General features: G+C 43.5%; 1 protein-coding gene across 1 annotated transcript in view; it reads left to right on the top strand.

The window, feature by feature from the left end:
• TMEM182 (transmembrane protein 182) overlaps nucleotides 1-19,430 on the top strand; it is a 60,021-nt gene extending 40,591 nt beyond the window's left edge. The window contains exon 5 of the mRNA XM_084900926.1: nucleotides 18,232-19,430. Coding sequence (XP_084757052.1) covers nucleotides 18,232-18,452 — 221 coding nt within the window. The 3' untranslated portion in view covers nucleotides 18,453-19,430. The remainder of the gene's footprint in view (nucleotides 1-18,231) is intronic.
• Nucleotides 19,431-20,013: the final 583 nt, after the last annotated feature.

The raw sequence follows: 20,013 nt of genomic DNA, 5'->3' as shown, positions 1-20,013 counted from the left end.
CTGTTCACCCTGTCAGTTTCCTGTCTCTGTAACCTCAGGATAGACGAAGGCCTCTGTGTGCTCTGACAAGGGCAGCCGCATGCTGATGCTCTCGTGCCTGGTTGCCTGTAGGAGAAAAGCATCACCTACAATGTCCGCATTCGGTTTTCTCAGTGTGTGCATTATCTAAACAGTCCTCCTCATTGTAAAACCTACAGGTATTTCAGTCAGCTTTCCAACTAGTCTTTCTAATTCCTACTGAAATGATCATAGTACAAACAAAAAATAACTGAATAGGCAAGTCTTGTGAATTTTAAGCCCTTTTCATTTAATTAGGAAGTAAAAGCCAGAACACTAACTTGAAAAACATGAGCTCAAGGTTGTTTGTAAAGATGGCAATTCTGGAAAATTAAACTAATGTCAGTGTGACTTAGGCTGAGCTTTATGTGACTACACTATACTGTCACTTTAGACTAGGGGTGTCGAACTCAATCAGAGAAGGGGCCAAAATCTAAAATCCAGCCTAAATCGTGGGCCGAATGGTTTACTGAACAGTCATAAATTGACAATGTCATAAACTGACAGCGGAGTGCAGTGATGACAGCACGGTGCGGGCCACATTGCAAGGCCTGGCGGGCTGGATTTGGCCCGCGGGCCTTGTGTTTGACACATGTGCTTTAGACCAGAGGACAGAGTGTTTTTACAAGAGAAGGAAGTGGCAGCGAAGGGAAGGAGTGGGATGGAGAGCTTTGTTGTCTTTATTTATCATCATGGCTAAGACAGTGCAGGAACCTGGCCATGACTTAATCAACGGACAGTTATCAGATAGTTTCCTTAAGCACGCATTTTATATAGCACTGTGCTTAATTCTGCAGAGCGGGTACACTGAATGGCCAGATAAGGATCCTCTGCTCCGGGAGCTCAGAAACAAACTCTGAGATCAAGAGCCTGCTTAACTCTCTCATGTCAACAACGTTCTCCACTGGTCTTCAAGGGCCCAGATTTACCCATTTACACTAAGATGTAATTGATACAGTTCACACATTATAAAATTTACCATTTTTAAGTGCTTCCATACATTTACAGAGTAGTTCACATATCATCAGAATCTGGTTCTGGGATATTTTTATGAGCCTACAAAGAAGCCTCATCCTCTCCTCTACTCCCCCAACCCCCAGGGACCACTACTCGACTTTCTGTCTCTCTCTGTTTGCCTTTTCTGGACATTTCCTATAGGTGGAGTCACAATATGTGGTCCTTTGTATCTGGCATGCCGTTTCCCTGCTTTAATTCACAAGTCCTTAAGACTAAGCGCCTATGACGGCATCTTCTTTACCACATGTTTTTCTCTCCAAACACACTCCTCCCTCACTTCAGTCAAAGGTCTAGTTATAGACCTGGTCTTCCTAGAAACCTGGTCTTCCTGCTAAAATATGTAAGCATTTGTTTCTTCTCATTTCTTGATTTTCTTTTTGAATCTTTGTCAATAAAGGTAATGTGTAATAGAAGTAGTTTAGTACTAACACATAGGTGGCACAATTTATTTACTTATTTTTAAAAATATATTTTTTATTGATTTCTGAAAGGAAGGAGAGGGAGAGAGAGAGATGGAAACATCAATGATAAGAGAGAGAATCATTGATCAGCTGCCTCCTGCACGCCCCCTACTGGGGATTGAACCCACAACCTGGGCATGTATCCTTGACAGGAATTAAACTCAGGACCCTTCAGTCTGCAGGCTGATGTTTTATCCACTAAGCCAAACCAACTAAGGCAGCACAATTGATTTAAACACAGAAATGGTCTGGTCTTGAATCTGGTCTTAGGGAATTGTGTGTGTGTTTATGTTTAATGCTTTTGGGAAAAATTTAGCCATTTGATAAATGTGTGAAAAATTAGTATATCCAACTAGACTTTTCAGGGTGGTCACTTTGTAAGGTATCTAACTGTGGAATCACTATGTTGTACACCTGAAACTAATATAATATTCTGTACCAGCTAGACTTTAATACTACTTAAAAAAAAACACTACAGTTTTCCAAGAACCCTGCAGAGGCATTTAATATGTATTTTCATTTTTAGTGAATCTTCCATTGCATGAGGGTATGGGGCTGGGATCCTCCATGCTCAGGTCTTCATGCAAAGACTCTGGAGTCTAGAGGTGTTCTGGGAGCCCATTCTGCAACCACTAAACTACAATTATGAGGGCACTTCCTTTAAGAATTTAATTTCCTTCCTGGCCCAATTCCTTGTTTATGCAGGACTGCTGGTTTCGCAAGAACAGAGGGAGGCAAACTATTGGATGAGGTACAATATTACTGTTCATCTTAGCAGTTCAGAAAGGAAAATGTTATACTCAGGAGTAACTAAAGTTTACTTTCTAGTTGCAATTTCTATCATGAAACACAAACTTTTAAAGCAGCTGTGGGCCAGTAAATCATCCTTAAACTTATGTCATTATTGATAGGAGAATTTTTTAAATATTCCAATTCTGTTATTACCATTCCCAGATAATATGAAAGTCAACTTATTTTTTTCAAAGTTGAAGATGGAAATTTATATGCTATGTTATATAAAGATGAAGAATATGAAATATGAAAAAATCACTAGGATTGTTGCTTAGCCAAATTTTTTCTGTGCTACATTATATATAAGGCAGATAGCCATTTACTGAGTTACATTGAATTTATAATCATTTCCTTGGTCAATTTTTATATTTTGAAAATGAAGAGGTTTCATTCCATGCACCTCATATTCCAGAATATCTTTAGTTTAAGGCCTTGCTTTGTCATTCCCAGCCTTGGCGAGTCCCCAGGCTGCTGGTGTCACCGCTGTCCTCGGACAGGCGGGAGGAACAGGTGCAGCCTGGAACAGGCTCCTGTGGCTGTCTCGTCAGTGCCGCAAACAGGATAGGACACGCTTTTTATTTGGACAGATGGCCTCAGGGCAGGGCAGAACCAGCTTGCAGATGGACTGCTGGGCGTGTGCACACAGGACGGCTCTTTGGCAGCAGCAAGAAGGTTGTGGGGGGCATTGCACTGTGACTGGACATGCTGCTGTGGCAGCTGGTGTGAGGGGTGGGCCCATGGGCTTTCTCTCGCTCTGCAAACAGGCTCAGAGCAAGGCCTCGGGGGCGTGGGCTGCCACTCCCTGTACTGGGCAGAGGCCCCTCGGGCAGGCAGGCAGCCTGTGTCCCAGGGAGTTCCATGACTGTGTGCATGGGGTTGTCAGGGCATTCTCTAAGCCAAGCCTCTATTTCCATCACTCTCACCCCTCTCATCCTCCCCTCCCACCACAATGCTTAAACAATTGATGATTTTTTTTCATTTTAAAGTTTTTTAAAATTCCCTGATACATCATCTATATATTGTGTGTTCACCACCCCAAGTCAAGTCTCCTTCCATCTGGATTTGTCCCCTTTGCCCTGACATGGGCTTCCATGTGGGCTTCCGGAGAACTCCTACCTACAGAGGGGATCTTGTCTTCTCCTGACCCTGCGATCCTGGAGGCGATAGGAAAGATGCAGAAAGTGGAGAATGGCAGATCCCCAGCCGCGCCACGGGCCGGGCCACACCCTGCATTACAGAGGTTAGTTTGAGGAGAGTATTTGTGGACCACAGAGCTGAGTATTTCTAATGCCCATGCAGAAACATCTGTGCAGGAACTGGTCCATCAGTAAGACTTCTGAGTGAACAGCCGGGATGACCACACGGTCTGGAAGCTTGGGGCGCTGGCATGGATGTCAACCAGGACATGTTATTGACCGGCGTCATATATCAGGGTGCACCTGCAATCCACCCAGAAATCACCTCTTCCCGAATACTCGCTGGGGTCAGTTCTGCTGAAGGAGGAGCCGCCTCCTCATCCCCGTTGGGCCTTCAGGCTGGCGCGGCTGCGCAGGCGTCTTGTGAGTCGGGGGTACAGCAGCCCTATTCCGGGCCCACGATGCTCTGGGGGAGGAACGGCCTCATCGGACCCCTGACGGGGGTGGAGCGAAGGCGGGCCTGGCCGCTGCCCGCCTGCTCTTCCTCCCAGACAGCTGCTCGGGGTCGCTGGTCAGGGCAGTGGGAGCGAGGGGGGACCCCGCGGGAGGCGCAGGGCTCTGCCTGGGACAGGAACGCACCCCCACCCCCGGCGCCCTCTGCCCGGCGAGGACATGCTCCCTGAAGGAGGGTGAACCTTGGAAAGGGGTGGCTCTGAAGGGAATGCGCACGCTCCTATCTGCAGGTGGGACTGCCCCGGAAGAAATCCAATTGGCGGTTTGTTCTCCTTTCTCTTTCAAAGACCCGGGGCTGGTAGCAGCTCCCCAATAGAGCACACACCTTGCGTGGGGCAAGATAGCGGCGATGGGTGCATACCTGCCCCCGCCCCAGAGAAGGGCCCTCAGAAGCCCAGGGCCCTGCATCCCGGTTCCCTCTCCTGTGGCCCAGACAGCGCGGCTCCCGTCCTCCTCCAGGTCCGGCGCCTGCTCTGGGGACACCTGGCCCTGGGGACGCCTGGGCAGGAAGGGCGGGGACAGACCTCCGTCCTGAGGGCGCCTCCGCGCACCTGGCACCCGCCCTCTGCCTTCTCTCTCGGTGAGATGGCCACACCGGCTCCCTGCCGCAGCCCAGGGCAGGAGCGAGGACCACAGGCCCGAGGCCAGGGTCCTGGCAGGATGTGAGCGGGAAGGAGTTTTCCTGAGAAATCCTGAGCATGGCTTCCCACCAGCACAGAATACCCGCCAGCGCCTGGCGGGCTGGTCCTGCAGCCCTGGCTCCCGAAGGGCGGGGGGCGGGGGGGGGGGGCAGAGGCAATGAATCTGCCCATGGCGCCTATGGGTCAGCAGATGCGCTGCTCCTGGGGACTCTCCCACGGCGGGGCCTGTTGCGGGGAGGGGCGGGGGTCGTGCTGCAGGGTCACAGCCCAGGTACCCGCCCTCCTTTCCCCCCCTCCCCCCACTGGAATCAAAGAATCGAACCTGGGACCATTAAGTCCGTGGGCCAATGCTCTATCCACTGAGCCAAACCGGCTAGGGCTCACAGAAATATTGGAAAGCCTTATTACTTTCTTAAGGCTTGGCGGGGCGGGCGGCCGCAGGAAGAGGAGCGGGCCCGCCTGGGCTCCCTGGGGAGGACAGGGCCTGGGAGGCGCCTGCTCAGGGCCCGGCTCCTGCCCTGGGAGTCCGGTGAGGGAGGCGCCGGCTCGGGAGCAGCCTTGGGAAAGCTTTCTGGGAACAGGTGAGCTTCCCACGGGAGTAAGTGCTCCCTGCCCCTTAACCATGTGTGTGCGCCGTCCTCCGGAGGCCGGACCCGCAGGCCCGGCAGGCCTTCCTCTCCTGCCCTGTGGTTACGGGCAGACTGAACCCACCCGAAGCGCAGGCTCCCATGTCTGCTTAGAATCAGGACCCTGGTGTGGGTTAGGGTTGTCACGTGCAAAGGCAGGGGGAGTGTCCACTTCCTTTTTCCTTTTCCTGAGTGTGTGCACCGTTACCATCTGTTCACTCAGCACTGTCGGGAGTTCATTTCCTTGTGAATGTTCTTCATTCCATACCTGCCTCCGAATAGTCACTTTGCTCAAACAAACAAACAAACAAACACCGATTAGTGAGTGGCTAAAGCCTGCTGGTTTCTTTACGAAATTTTGTTAGGATTTCCTGAGGACGTTTTTTCCTTACACTTTCTCCTGTAGAAAGAGAAACGCACAGGAACACATCCATCGGGTGAGCAGGTCCACGTGTGCGGTCCTGGGAGGATGGCGGCGGCCATGCAGACTGTGGGGAGGGCGGGAGGTTTGCTTCACGGACACTTAGCAGAGTGACCTTCATACACATACACAAGGGTCTGGATTCACCTGCTGTTATTTCCCCAGTGTTCCCATGGGCTTGTGAGGGGCCTGGTGCCCCCTGGTGGCCAATCTCATTGAGTGGAAGCAGCCGAGAGAGGAGAAGGCAGGCTGTTGTGGTTTCGCTTCCTTCAGTAGTGACCGACGCTCTGGTGGGGGCGGACCTCTCTGGAGTGACAGGGATGAGTATGTTCCATTTTTCATGGGTTGTGGTTACACTGATCTTAATATTTATCAAAACACATTAAAACATTCACTAAACTTGTATTTTACTCTATGTAAATTATCTCTCATTTAAAGGAACGAGAAACAATGAACCCGAATGCCTTTGCCCCATTAGAAGAATTTTCAAACCTCTGAAGCCTAATAGAATGCTGTGAAGTATTATTACCACGTGGTCCTATATAAGACACGTTCATATGAAGATTGTTTGTGAACCTTGTGCAGAAGGCCTTGGGGGAGGGGAGGTTGTCCGGCTGCAGTCCAGTGTTCCTGTGCAGATCAGCAGAAGACATCCTATGTCTTGTCAGGAATTGCCGTTTCCTTTTAGGAAATGATAGTAAACACATAGTTTATCAAGCTTCTTTTCTGATCTATCCTCTGGGCACATGGGACTCAGCTTACCTTCCTTGTGGTGCTGCCGTCCTAGGCATCCCTGCCCAAGCGCCAAGCTGTCCCATCTCTCCAGTTAGTTCTGCTCTCCCTGCCTTCCCAGAGCTCGCCTCCCTGACCAGGAACACATCTGTCCCACTGTCCCATGTTTGTGAATGTCTTCATCTTTGTGTTACACTGTCAGTCTGAGTTTGAGTTCTGTCTGACACCTTTATTGGCAGACAGTGAACTACAGCAGACCTCACTTATACCCACTGAAAACAGCGTGAGTTAGCTGGTGCCACATCCCTAACATTTAGTGAATCTCACGTCCTAGTTCTGTGTAGATGCCCTTGCTGAACTGTGCCCTTTGTCTACAGTGTGTCCTGCAGAGAATTTTTCTGATTCTAGTTAACTGTTCTCTCTAGCTTCCTTCACAGTGCATTTCTGAACTATGGGATTCTTTGGCTTTCCTTACACCATTGAAAGCTGAAATGAGTTGCCACTGAATTTATGTGGAAGCGTGACTAAAAGAGGCCAATGCTTCCTCTTGATTCTTCTCCAATAACTGCCTGTGATTCAAACTTATAAAGCTCATCTCAAAGGCAATCCAGCCACTTTTAAGCAGTTAAAAATCACGTTTATTGCTAATCAGTATCCCCAAAGTTTCTGATTTTTAATACAGGTGTATGTACTTCTAGGTGAAAATATAGGTGATTGACATTTGATTATTTTTCTGCAGAAGAAAATTTTAATTTCTGTGGTTAACATTTCCTAGGAATGCATTGTTAAATTGATTCTTTTAAAACATATGATGAAAGATCTTTATAGTATCCTTCTTCTCCAATTCCTGTTTCTATGAAATATTGAAGGCATGTGGTTTTTTTCTCAGCCTGAGTTGGCATTGGAGAAATTCCTTTGCTTTTGTTTTCTGTTGTGATTGTTTCCATTTTGTTTATCATTAGCAACTGCATTCCTAATGGTCATTCATGAATGAATTTTATGTGACCTTTGCATTAAAAAAAATGCTTCCAAATGGAACTGATGCTATTCAGAGAGAAACCTTTTCAGCTCTGTCTGCAAATCTATGTTCAATAATCAGCTTCTAGGCTCTCGCCACACTGCCAATGAGAAAGCACCACCACGTTCTGGGTATGACTTAGCTATGTCTGTGGTTCTTTAATGATCACAGATCATCGTGGGGTTGGGGACCACATCTTGATTATGCCACCAGTAAGCTATTTTATAAATCTTTGTTGGGACAATAATTAATATTTTCCCACAGTATTAAGATTGCACCAGCTGGAGAGCCAAGATAGTGGCTAATGGGACAGCAGGCTGCAAGATAGTGTGTGAGTGAAAGAGCGAAAGGAGAGTGTGTGGACGTGTGGGGAGTGTCTGTATCTGTGAGGTACAGTTATCTCCCACAGGACTATTGGGGACTGGTGGACCAGGATCCCCTGGCCAGGCAGCCTCTTCTTCTGCTGAAATATTTCCCAGAGCAGCTGGCTCTGCCACACAGACCACACCAACTTGAAGGGGAGAGAGACTGTGATTGGCAACCCAGCCTTACCTTCAACTAGGGAGACCTTGGATACCTCCCAGGACCCTACAACCACAAAAAAAGCCCAGCTGCCTCAGCTGAGAACCCACGGACACTGAGACTCCAGCCTCCCCAGCCACGGGTGCCTATGTAGCTTGTCTAGGGGGAGACAAAGTGGTGCTGAATACTGGATGGATAGAAGGAACAGCTGAATCGAATAACACCCACCCACAATTGGAGAATTAAACACAGCTGGTGAGGCAATCATGGACAGAAAGGTCAGAGATCACCTGGAGGGAGCTCTGCCTCCTCAGATTCAGCTGGGTGTTGTTTGGGTGTTTGTTGTTTTCATTTTTTGGATTATTTGTTGTTTGTTGTTTTCATTTTTTGGATTAGCTGTTATTTTTTTGGAGTTTTCTCCTCATTAATGTATATTTCCCCCCCTTCTTTTTTCTTCTCTTTTTTTTCTCTCTTACATTTTTCCCTTTTCTCTATATCATTTATGCACACTTTTCTCTCCCCTAATTCTTTATTCTCTGTTAGTCACCTTTGTTTGGGTTTATTGGTACTGTGAATACATTTGCGTTTGGTGCTCCGTGCATTGTTTCTTGTCATGTTGTGTTTTGTGCTTTTAAGTCAACACAGGAGAGAGAAAGAGCTACATAACCAGACACCCTAAGAGGAGTGAACATGAGCAGACAAAGAAACAGCCCCATATAAAAGAAAATGAGGAATTACCAGAAAAGGAAGTAAATGAAATGGAGGCAAGTAATTTGTGAGAGAAAAAAATTCAGAGAAATGGTCATAAGGATGCTGAAAAGGATGGAAGATAAATTCAACAATATGTGTAAGAACCAAGAGGTAATGAAGAAGAACCAAAAATAAATTAAAGATGACATTGCTGCAATAAAGAACACAATAGGAAAGCATTAACAGTATACTAGAAGAAGCAGAGGACTGCATCAGTGAGCAAGAAGACAAACTAGGAAAAAATACCCAAGCAGAGCAGCAACTGGAAAAAAAATCTTAAAAAACAGGAGAGCCTAAGGCAGTGGTTCTCAACCTTTCTAATGCTGTGACCCTTTAATACAGTTCCTCATGATGTGGTGACCCCCAACCATAAAAATATTTTCGTTGTTACTTCATAACTGTAATTTTGCTATTATTATGAATCGTAATGTAAATATCTGTGTTTTCTGATCGTCTTAGGTGACCCTGTTAGCAGTTCTCAACCTGTGGATTGTGACGTACAGGTTGAGAACCACTGCTGTAGAGCCTAAGATCATTGGAAAACACAGATATTTACTTACAATTCATAACAGTAGCAAAATTACAGTTATGAAGTAGCAACAAAAATAATTTTATGGGTAGGGGTCACCACAACATGAGGAACTCTATTTAAGGGTTGCAACATTAGAAAGGTTGAGAACCATTGGTCTAAGGAAACTTTGAGACCACATGAAATGAAACAACATCTGAAAAATAGGGTCCCAGAAGAAAAGGAAACTGAGCAAGGAATAGAAAACCTGTTTGAAGAAATAATGACAGAAAACTTCCCTGATATTGGGAAGAAGAAAAAACACAAGTCCAAGAAGCACACAAAGTCCCAAATAAGATGAATCCAAAAAGACCAATATTAAGACACATTATAATTAAATTGGCAAACACCAACAACAAAGTAAGAATATTAAAGGCTGCCAGAGAGAGACAGAAAGTTACCTACAATGGATCTCCCATCAGACTATTGACTGATTTTTCAACAGAAACACATCAGCCAGAAGGGAATGGAATGAAATATACAAAGTCCTGCAAAACAAGGATCTGAATTCAAGAATACTGTACCCAGCAAGGCTATCAATCAAAATTGAGGGTGAAATCTGGAGCTTCACAGACAAAAAAAGAACTAAGGGAGTTTATTACCACCAAACCAGCAATGCAAGAAATTCTAAAGGGACTGCTTTAAAAAGAAGACATAGGAAGGGAAGAAGGAACATAGGCATAAAGAATAAAAATGATGACAAACAACTACCTATCCTATATAATAAAAAGGTAATATGCAAATTAACTGTCATGCCCTTGCACAAGATGGCCATCACAAGATGGCTGGTAGGGGAGGGCAGTTAGGGGAGACCAGGCCTGCAGGGGAGGTAAGTTGGAGGTGACCTGGCAGGCAGGGGAGAGCAGTTAGGGGCAACCAAGTTGACAGCAGAGGGCAGTTAGGCGTAACTGGGCCAGTAAGGGAGGGCAGGTGGGATCAACTGGGACTGCAGAGGAGGGCAGTTGGGGGACACCAGGCTGGCAGGGGTGGGCATTTGGGGTCAATCGGGCCAGCAGGGAAGCAGTTAGACATCAATCAGGCTGGCAGGGGAGTGGTTAGGGAGTGAACAGACTGGCAGACAGAAATGTTTAGGGGTAATCAGGAAGGCAGGGAGGTGAGCGGTTGGGAGCCAGCAGTCCCAGGTTGTGAGAGAAATGTCTGACTGCTGGTTTAGACATGATCCCACAGAGGCTGGACCTAAACTATCAGTTGGACATCCCCTGAGGGATCCCAGATTGGAGGGAGCCCCAGGCTGGGCTGAGGGGCAAGTGCCCATCAAATTTCATACACTGGGCCTCTAGTTTTAGATAAGCATTTAATCTACAAAATTTACAGAGAATTCATACTACTTAACAAAACGAATACAAACTACCCAATAAAAAAATGGGCAAAGGACCTAAATAGACACTTTTAGAAAGAGGACATACAGAAGGATGAGAGACATATGAAAATTTGCTCAAAATTACTAACCATTTGAGAGATGCAAACCAAAACAATGAGATACCATCTCACACCTGTCAGAGTGGCTACCATCAACAAATCAACAAATGTCAAGTGCTGGTGAGAGTGTGGAGGAAAAGGAACCCTCATGCACTGCTGGTGGGAATGGAGACTGGTGCAGCCACTGTGGAGAACAGTATGGATTTCCTCAAAAAGTTAAAAATGGAACTGCCCTATGACCCAGTAATTCCACTTCTAGGACTATATTCCAAGAAACCAGAAACACCAATCAGAAAGGATACATGCACCGTATGTTCATAGCAGCACAATTTACAAAAGCTAAGATTTGGAAACAGAATAAGTGCCCATCAGCAGATGAGTGGATTAAAAACTGGTACATCTACACAATTGCATACTAAGCTTCTATAAAAAGAGGGACTTTTATCATTTGTAACAACATGGATGGAACTGGAGAGCATTATGCTAAGTGAAATAACACAGTCGGTGAAAGAGGAGTATGACATGATCTTACTCATATGTGGGATATAATGATCAACATAATTTGATGAACAGAATATATCCAGAGACAGATGGCAGGGGTGGGGGGTTGAGAACAACCAAAGGACTTATATGCATGCATATTAGCGTAACCAATGGACACAGACACTGGGGCAGTGGGGGCTTGCCTGGGTGGGAATGGCTTGGGGGGCGGGGGATAAAGCAAGGAAAAGGAGACATATGTAAAACTTTAGACAATAAATAAGTAAAATAAAGAAGAAACTCTCCATTTGACAGGTGGACCAAGTCAATAATATTGTGCCTTAGGAATCACAATATCCCACCCAGTGAAGATGTACCTTTCTAGGTGTTTGAACACACATAGTCTCTCCCAACATTGGCCACAGGCTGCTACCGCACTCTTTTTTTTTTTTTTTCTTAAATATATTTTATTGATTTTTTATAGAGAGGAAGGAAGAGAGATAGAGAGCTAGAAACATTGATGAGAGAGAAACATCGACCAGCTGCCTATTGCACACCCCCTACCGGGGATGTGCCTGCAACCAATGTACATGCCCTTGACCAGAATTGAACCTGGAACCTTTCAGTCCGCAGACCGATGCTCTACCACTGAGCCAAACCGGTTTCGGCTGCCACCGCACTCTTATTTTTGAGTTGTTCATTTTCTTATTTGGAAATATTTTCTGATTTACACAGAAGTTTTCAAGTCCCTTTGCTAAGACCCATTGGAGTGTTACTAGCTATCTTAATAATGTCTTTCACAATCAAAGGATCCAGTCCTGGAACATGCTTTGCATTTAGGTGCTATGCCATTTGATTCTCCATCACACCAGAACAAGTCCTTCTTTGACCTTCATGATCTTGAAGAGTATAGGCCCATGCTTTTCTAGAATGTTCTTGAATCAGTTTGTCTTCTATATCCTCATGACTGGGTTTAGGGTCATTGTTTTGGCTATAGTATCATAGCAGGCCTGCTCTGTTTTTTCCATGGCATCTCCTGAAGTGATGACATCAATTTGTCACGTCACTGGTGATGTTAATTTTGATCACTTGATGAAGGTGGTATTTGCTAGGTTTCTTTAGCATAAGGCTATTTTTTTTCTCTTTACAATTATTAAGTGTTTTGTGAGCAGAAACTCAGAGCCTGTGTAAATATTTATTACTCATCTAAATTTTACCCACTAGTTTTAGCATTGTTACTTGCCTGAATTATTACTTAAATAAATGCCAAGTGGGGATTTCAAATTTTAGTCTTCCTTCAATTTCATAAGGAAAACCTTTCCCCTCTCCTCACTCTTTTACTCATTTTTTTTTGCTTATAGCACTGTGGGTTAATGGACCTTATTTTATACAATAATATATGATGTGCCACTATCATTATTTGTTTGATAACAAATTGTCTCACAATTGGCTATGGGAAGCCCCATCAGCCTGGCTCCTGAAACATCCCCATCATTCTCTGAGCACATCTTTATTTTTGGTAAAGCAAGATATTCCAGATTCACCTTGTACTTTGTGTTCCAACTTGAATTCATATCCTGGTTCCTGGTGTTTAGAAGCCAAGATCTGGACACTCAGTGTGCACTGGCTGCTGGGATGTTGTTGATCCCAGACTCTCAGGGGACAGTCAGGAAATGTATGTAGTATATACACAAAGGTATGTTTGAATACACACACACTTCTATATTCATCCCTCTACCCACCTCCATAAATTCACAGATATATTCAGTCCCAAACAAACACCACAGAGTTCATTCTAGCTTTCCCCATTTTAAATCTGTAACTCCCTTTTCAGGCAGTGAAAAACCTGGCTGCAATGAGCTCAATGTATTTATTCATTTGATTGGTTTGCCTGCACTAGCTGTCCGCTGACTGTTCTCTTGGCCACATTTCTCGTGCAGAACCCTGTCATAAGTTCTTGCTGCTCTATCAGCTAACCACTGGCCGTGGTGCAAACACTTCCCCATGCTTGTTAGTTCATTTCACTTCTCTCTGTTTCTGTGTGCACATGCACACACACACCAGGTGTAATTCTCTGACATTTCAATGGGCATAGAAACTGTTTTCCCCCAGCATAAGCCATAATAAAAACTGACCTGAAGTGAACTAAATGGATTATGCCTTCAGTTAGTGAACAAGTTAAATGTTATAGTGATAGAAACACCTATTATTCATTTCCTCCAGGGTATAATTATTCTTGCAATAATAGCCGTATTTAAATATCAGTAATTCTTCCTTATTAAGAACCATCTACATGATTTCCAGCAATACATTTTTTTAAACACTCTAAATTAGGAACTGGATTTTACAACTTTTGAAACAATGTATATCAGACTACTAGTTTTCACAGAGGCAATTTTATTTTTTATAAAAATATCTGTAAGCACAGGAGATTCACCTGATGCAATGAAGATGAAAACCATGTCAGCAATTAATAACAAAGGTTTGCAAAGAGTTTATAAGTCACTGAGTCAACCTTTATGTTAGCAGAGAACACTGTCTCCGTATTTGCTGAAAAAATGCATTGAAACGCGGAGTTGCCAAAGGACACATGGCTTGGTCATATTGTTGCTGTGATCTGAGTTGGCTTTGCTTGAGCTTGCTCACAGGCTCCAACTCCCGTTTTTGTGCTGTGATGTTGTTCAGTTAGGTTGCTCTGTTCCGTGCTCCAGTGTTTGCATTTGTATCACAGACCACGGTGTGAAAGGTGCTTCTTATCAGCGAAGCGTCCCATGCTGAGCCCTCACTGCTCTGTAGCTCCCACCACCTTTATGAGAAAGGTTAAGCTCTGGTACTGACACACCTTGACATATTCACGGGCCATTCTTTTCTGTTTACTTGTTAAGATCAGTTACAGATTGGTGGCCCTGAATACCGTAGGAGCACAATTAACACAAGTAGGGTGATGGATGGCTGGGCTCTTAAAGTGATCCTCTCCTGCCAATAAGCCTCAGCCCTGCTCCTGGCCAGAGTTCTGGTTCGCTTTCGGACACACTGGCATTTAGAATAATGTGATTTTATACCTGATGGGCCAGTTTGTTAAATCAAAGAGTATATAGTTCCCTGACATGTTTGGCTTGACCTTTTGGACAAATAGCAAGTCATCTCAAGTATCTTTTGCTTTACGACAAATTTGAGTTTCTCAGGATGTGTGGGACCTGTCCTCACTCATTAGTGACTCAGCTTACTTAGCTCATGCTTCTGAATCGGCAGCCCAATGTGGTCCTCTCCCTCCTCTGTTATTACAGCCACAGTTACGTGGAAGAGTATGTGCTTAGTGGTAGTCTCCGATACTAGTGTTCATGAAGCTCTTCTGTCACATTTCTTAAGATCAACTGTGCAACGCTATAGTATTTTCTCTACTCATAATTCCAACATCATTTTGAACAGGTGGATTAAAGTTACATGGAAATTGTTGGTAAATTGTGATGTTGTCTTACAGTCAGTGGTTCAACATTTTCTTTGCTCTCCTCCCCTCCCCTTCCCTCCTCTCCTCTCCCCGCCCCTTCCTTCCTCTCCTCTCCCCTCCCCTCCCCTTCCCTCCCCTCCCCTCCTCTCCTTTTTCCCCCCTTTCCGTCTTTCTGTTCCTTTTTGCCTCCCTTCTTTCTCCTCCTTCCCTCTCTCTCATTCTTTCCTCCCTTCCTGCTTCTCTCTCTCTCTCCCTCCCTTCCTCCTTCCCTTCTTCATTAATCTATTTCTGTGCTTAATAGGCTCCTGATCTCAAACCTGTGGTTTCCTCTTCCACTGATTCTTTTATTTTCAGTCCCCTCCCTCATTTCTACAAGACAGTGTTTCTTTTTTTTTCTTTCTTTCTTTTTGAATGAATTAATCGGGGTGATATATCCCTCTATATAAAAGCCTAAGCAACTGGTTGACCACTCAACTGGTCAACTGGTAGCTATGATGTGCACTGACCACCAGGGGCAAGTGCTCAATGCAGGAGCTGCCCCCTGATGGTCAGTGCACTCCCACAGCAGGAGCTCTGCTCAGCCAGAAGCCAGGCTCATGGCTGGCGGGTGCAGCTGTGGTGGCAGGAGCCTCTCCTGCCTCTGTGGCAACACCAAGTGGCAGTGGCAGGCGTAGTGGGACCAGGATGAGCAGGTGCAGAGCGACACCCAGACCCAGCTCAGGCTCCTCCCCAGCCACATGCGACTGCCACTGGGTCTCTAGTTATTAACTAACTAGAGACCCAGTGCATGGATTTGTGCACTGGAGGGGTCCCTCAGCCTGGCCTGCACCCTCCTACAATCTAGGGGTCCTAGATTGTAGGAGGGTGCAGGCCAGGCTGAGGGACCCCTCCAGTGCACAAATCCATGCACTGGGTCTCTAGTTAGTTAATAAAATTATATAGGTTTCAGGTGCACAATTCTATAATACACCATCCAGGTATTGTATTGTGTGTTCACCACCCCAAGTCAGGTGTCCTTCCATCACCCTTTATCCCCTTTTACCCTCTTCTAACTCCCCCTCTTCCCTCAGGCAATCACCATACTATTGTCTGTGTCCATACGTTTTTCTTTTCTTTGCTTAATCCCTTCACCCTCCTCACCCAGCTCTCAAACCCATCTCCAATAGCTGTCAGTCTGTTCTCTGTATCCATGAGTCTGTCTCCACTTTGTTGGTTACTTTATTTTGTTCATTAAATTCTACATGTAAGTGGAATTATTTAGTGCTTGTCTGTCTCGGATTGGCTTATTTCACTTAGCATAATACTCTGTAGTCCATCCATGCTGTAGCAAAAGGTAAGATTTCCTTCTTTTTTACTGCAGCATAGTATTCCACAGTGTAAATGTACCATAGCTTTTTTATTCACTCATCCACTGATGGGCACTTGGGCTGCCTCCAGGTCTTAGTTATTGTAAATAGTGCTTCAATGGACATAGGGGTGTGCATATTCTCTTGAATAAGTGTTTTGAGTTCCTTTGGATATACTCCCAGAAGTGGAATTGCTAGGGTCATAAGGTAGCTCCATTTTTTTTTCCAGGTAACTGCATACTATTTTCTATAGTGGCTACACCAATATGCATCCCCAATCCAACAAAAAATGGGCAAAGGACCAGAGTAGACACTTTTCAAAAGAAAACGTACAGCTAGCCAATAGATGTGTTCAATATTACAAATGATCCGATAAATGAAAATGAAAGCCATAAGAAGAAATCATCTTATACCTGTCAGAATGGCCATCATCAATAAACCAGCAAACAACAAATGTTGGTGAGGATGTGGAGAAAGGGAACTAGTGGTGGGGATGTGCAATTGGTGGGAATGCAGATTGGTGCAGCCATTGTGGAAAGCACTATGGAGTTTCCTCAAAAAATTAAAAATGGAACTGTCATATAACTCAGCAATTCCACTTCTAGATATTGATAAATGAATTCAGTTAAGTACCTGGATACAAAATAAATATTCAGAAATCAGTTGCATTTTTATATACCTATAATGTATTATAAAATGGTAATCTGAAAAAAAAACAAACACAAACCAATTTCATTTACAATTGCTTAAAAAATACCTAGGATAAATATAACAAAGGATTTAAAATACCTGTGCTTGGAAAATTATAGGACACTTAAGAAAGAAATTGAAGAAGATAAAAATAAGTGGAAACATCTACTGTGCTCATGGATAGGAAGAATTAACATCATCAAAATGTTCATACCACCCAAAGCGATCTATAGATTCAATGCAATTGCTATCAAGATACCAATGACATTATTTCACAAAACTAGAGCAAATATTCCAATAATTTATATGGAAACACAAAAGATCCCAAATAGCCACAGCAATCTTGATAAAGAAAAACAAAATAGGAGAAATCATGCTACCTGATATCAAACTATACTACAAGGCCATAGTAATCAAAACAGCATGGTATTGACATAGAAACAGACATATAAATCAGTGGAACCAAACAGAAAGATCAGAAAGAAACCCAGGACTTTATAGTCAATTAATATTTGACTAAGGAGGCAAAAATGTACAATGGGGTAAAGATAGTCTATTCAATAAATGGTATTGGGAAAATTGGACAAATATGTGCAAAAAAACAAACAAATAAACAAAAAAAAACCCTAGACTACCTTACACCATATAAAAGAATACTCGGAATGGGTTAAAGACTTTAATGTTAGATTCGAAACCATAAAAATCCTTGAAGAAAAGATAGGTAGTAAAATCTTGAACATTTATCATAGCAATATTTTTTCTCATGTATCACCTCAGGCAATGGAAATAAAAGAAGACATAAACAAATGGGACTACATCAAACTAAAAAGTTTTTGCACAGCAAAGGAAACCACCAACAAAATGAAAAGACAACCCACTGAATGGGAGAACATCTGATTAATTTCCAGAATTTATAAGGAACTTATAAATTAAAAGGCAGTATATTTATCTTTATGCTATAACCAATCTTCAACATATACTATATATTTTAATTTTAAAGAATCATGTATGTTCTTTTACATTAATGTTTTTATATCTTTTCTGGTACTTAATGTTGGCTTTTACTTTCATAGCCATATTTAATTGTAGCACTAGTTATCTGTATTATAGTAATATAAGAGAAAGACCTGAGCATAAAATTGCTATGTTTACACATACTGAAAAGTGGATTAATAGTACCTATTTTATCAGTTTATGTACATAATGAAATAAATAATGTACTACAGTGCTTATCCAAAACCAGGCAACAGTAAAGATGGTAAATGTTAGAATCAATTCCACCAGGCAGGGACCTTTGACTCTTATGCTCACAAGCACCTAATACAGTGCCTGGCACACTCAAGTTCTCAGCAACTCCACGTCAGCTGTTGCCTTGTCGTGGTTCTTACTCTATAGCCCTCATCCCAGGGCCTTGAAAATCAAACACAGCAGAGCTGGATGCATATAAAGCACATAACACAGAGAAGGCGGTTTTACTAGAATTATATGTTTAGAGACACCGTAGGCAAACGCTTGGTGAGTGTCCTTGGGAAACGCCCTCGGAAAGGCTAACGGTCCGTTCTCCTGTCCTCAGGCTTCCTGTTTTCCCTGGTGGTGGTCCTGTACGTCATCTGGGTGCAGGCGGTGGCTGACATGGAAAGCTACACCAATGCGAAAGCGGAAGACTGCCTGGATTTCATGCCTTCTGTGCTGTACGGCTGGTCGTTCTTCCTGGCCCCGGCAGGCGTGTTCTTCTCTCTGCTCTCTGGGTTACTGTTCCTCGTTGTGGGGCGGCACATTCAGCTACACCACTAACCACACTGTTGCCATTGAAGTTTTCTTGAGAAGTTTGAAAACAGCATATTTTATTTGTATTTGCTCCCATGAATCTAGCAGAGAAGTAGTTGATGTAACTTCTTAGTTGCTATTTCAATTAGCCATTTCACTTGTGATTTTCTCTAATAAGAAGGTTCTGGAATCTCTGCAGACACCAGCATGTTTTCATCTTTTAAGTGCCACCCAGAACCTGGTTCTTCAGGAAGCAGGTGACAAGGCCTCCTTCATGGCACTGCCAGACTTCACGAGGGCTGCAGACAGTAAAGGCAGAATAGCAGCATAATACCATGTGCTGGGGCAATTAAGATTTGATTCAAAGCTTCCTTCGTGGCATTCACTTCTGTTGCTACTTAAAAAAATTTTTTTTTTTGAAAGTCGTTAAGAAGGGGAAACAAGTATCAGATAATTTACTCCATTTCCCCCCCCCACAAAATGAATATGGAACTTAGACATATCTAAGTTCACTGACTCCTTTGAGAAAATTATTCATTATTTAAATTATTCATTATTTAGATAGCAGTTATTCTTGTAGTAGGAGCCGCACAAACGTATCAGTTAAAATTGGCCACACAGAAAGAAGAATGTCCACGTTCCTATCAGCAGTTGTTTGGATACATGACTTTAGAGTTTAACTGTGCATGCTTACATAACCTTGATCTATATTTAAAAGTTGTAGCAAATTTGTACACCAAAATACATATAATATAGATTGGATTTTTAGAATTTAAAATGGGTTAATTGTATATTTAATAGGATTGAAAATACACAAAACCCAAGAACCTTAGCTTACTACATAATTCTTTTTGATATTTAAAAACTTCCATTTAAAATTATATTGCTAATATGTTCATCTTATGAAAATTTATTGATGAAATGTGCTTTTAATATGCACAAAATACTTCTATATGAGGATGATAATAGATTTACTTTATTAAAGACTATGAAGCTTTAACTTTTTCGAGATTGTATGGGTTGTAGTTCTTCTGATCATTTGACTCCTTAATTATTGTCCCTCAAATTTTTCATCTTTACAACAACTATTTTAACACTTACAACTTTTACATTTCCTTTAATCTCTTCGAAGAAAACTTTCACTTTTTTGCAAGGGGTGGCACCAGGGGATGAGTGGAGTGGGAGGGGATGATTCTGTATTATTGATGAGCACAGACTTTTGCAATCAAAGATGTTTGTTTGGTACAGACTGTGAATGAATCAAACCCATCTGAGAAGCCTAGATCTCACATTTTGGGACCCTCCCATGGGAGGGTGTGCAGTGAAGGCGGCGGGAGCATGGCAGTGACTGTCCCAGGGCAGCGTTTTACTCCAGCTGCTGGAGGCAAGGCAGGGCTCAGCAGACGACCTGACCACACAGAGACTGGGGATGGAGGGGCTGTGCCTTCATCTAAAAAACATACCAAAGAAACAAAAATACAATAAAACGTCAGGATTTTAACTGGTTTCTCCACCCATTTCAATTAATCATTTTGTGTAGCTTCATTTGCCTTTTGCTCTTCTTTGATATTGTTTCAGTTAGTTCTTT

The sequence above is a fragment of the Pipistrellus hanaki genome (assembly GCF_964339955.1).
Source record: "Pipistrellus hanaki genome assembly, chromosome: 12".
Taxonomy (NCBI): domain Eukaryota; kingdom Metazoa; phylum Chordata; class Mammalia; order Chiroptera; family Vespertilionidae; genus Pipistrellus; species Pipistrellus hanaki.
This window is presented reverse-complemented; position numbering and strand designations above follow the sequence as displayed.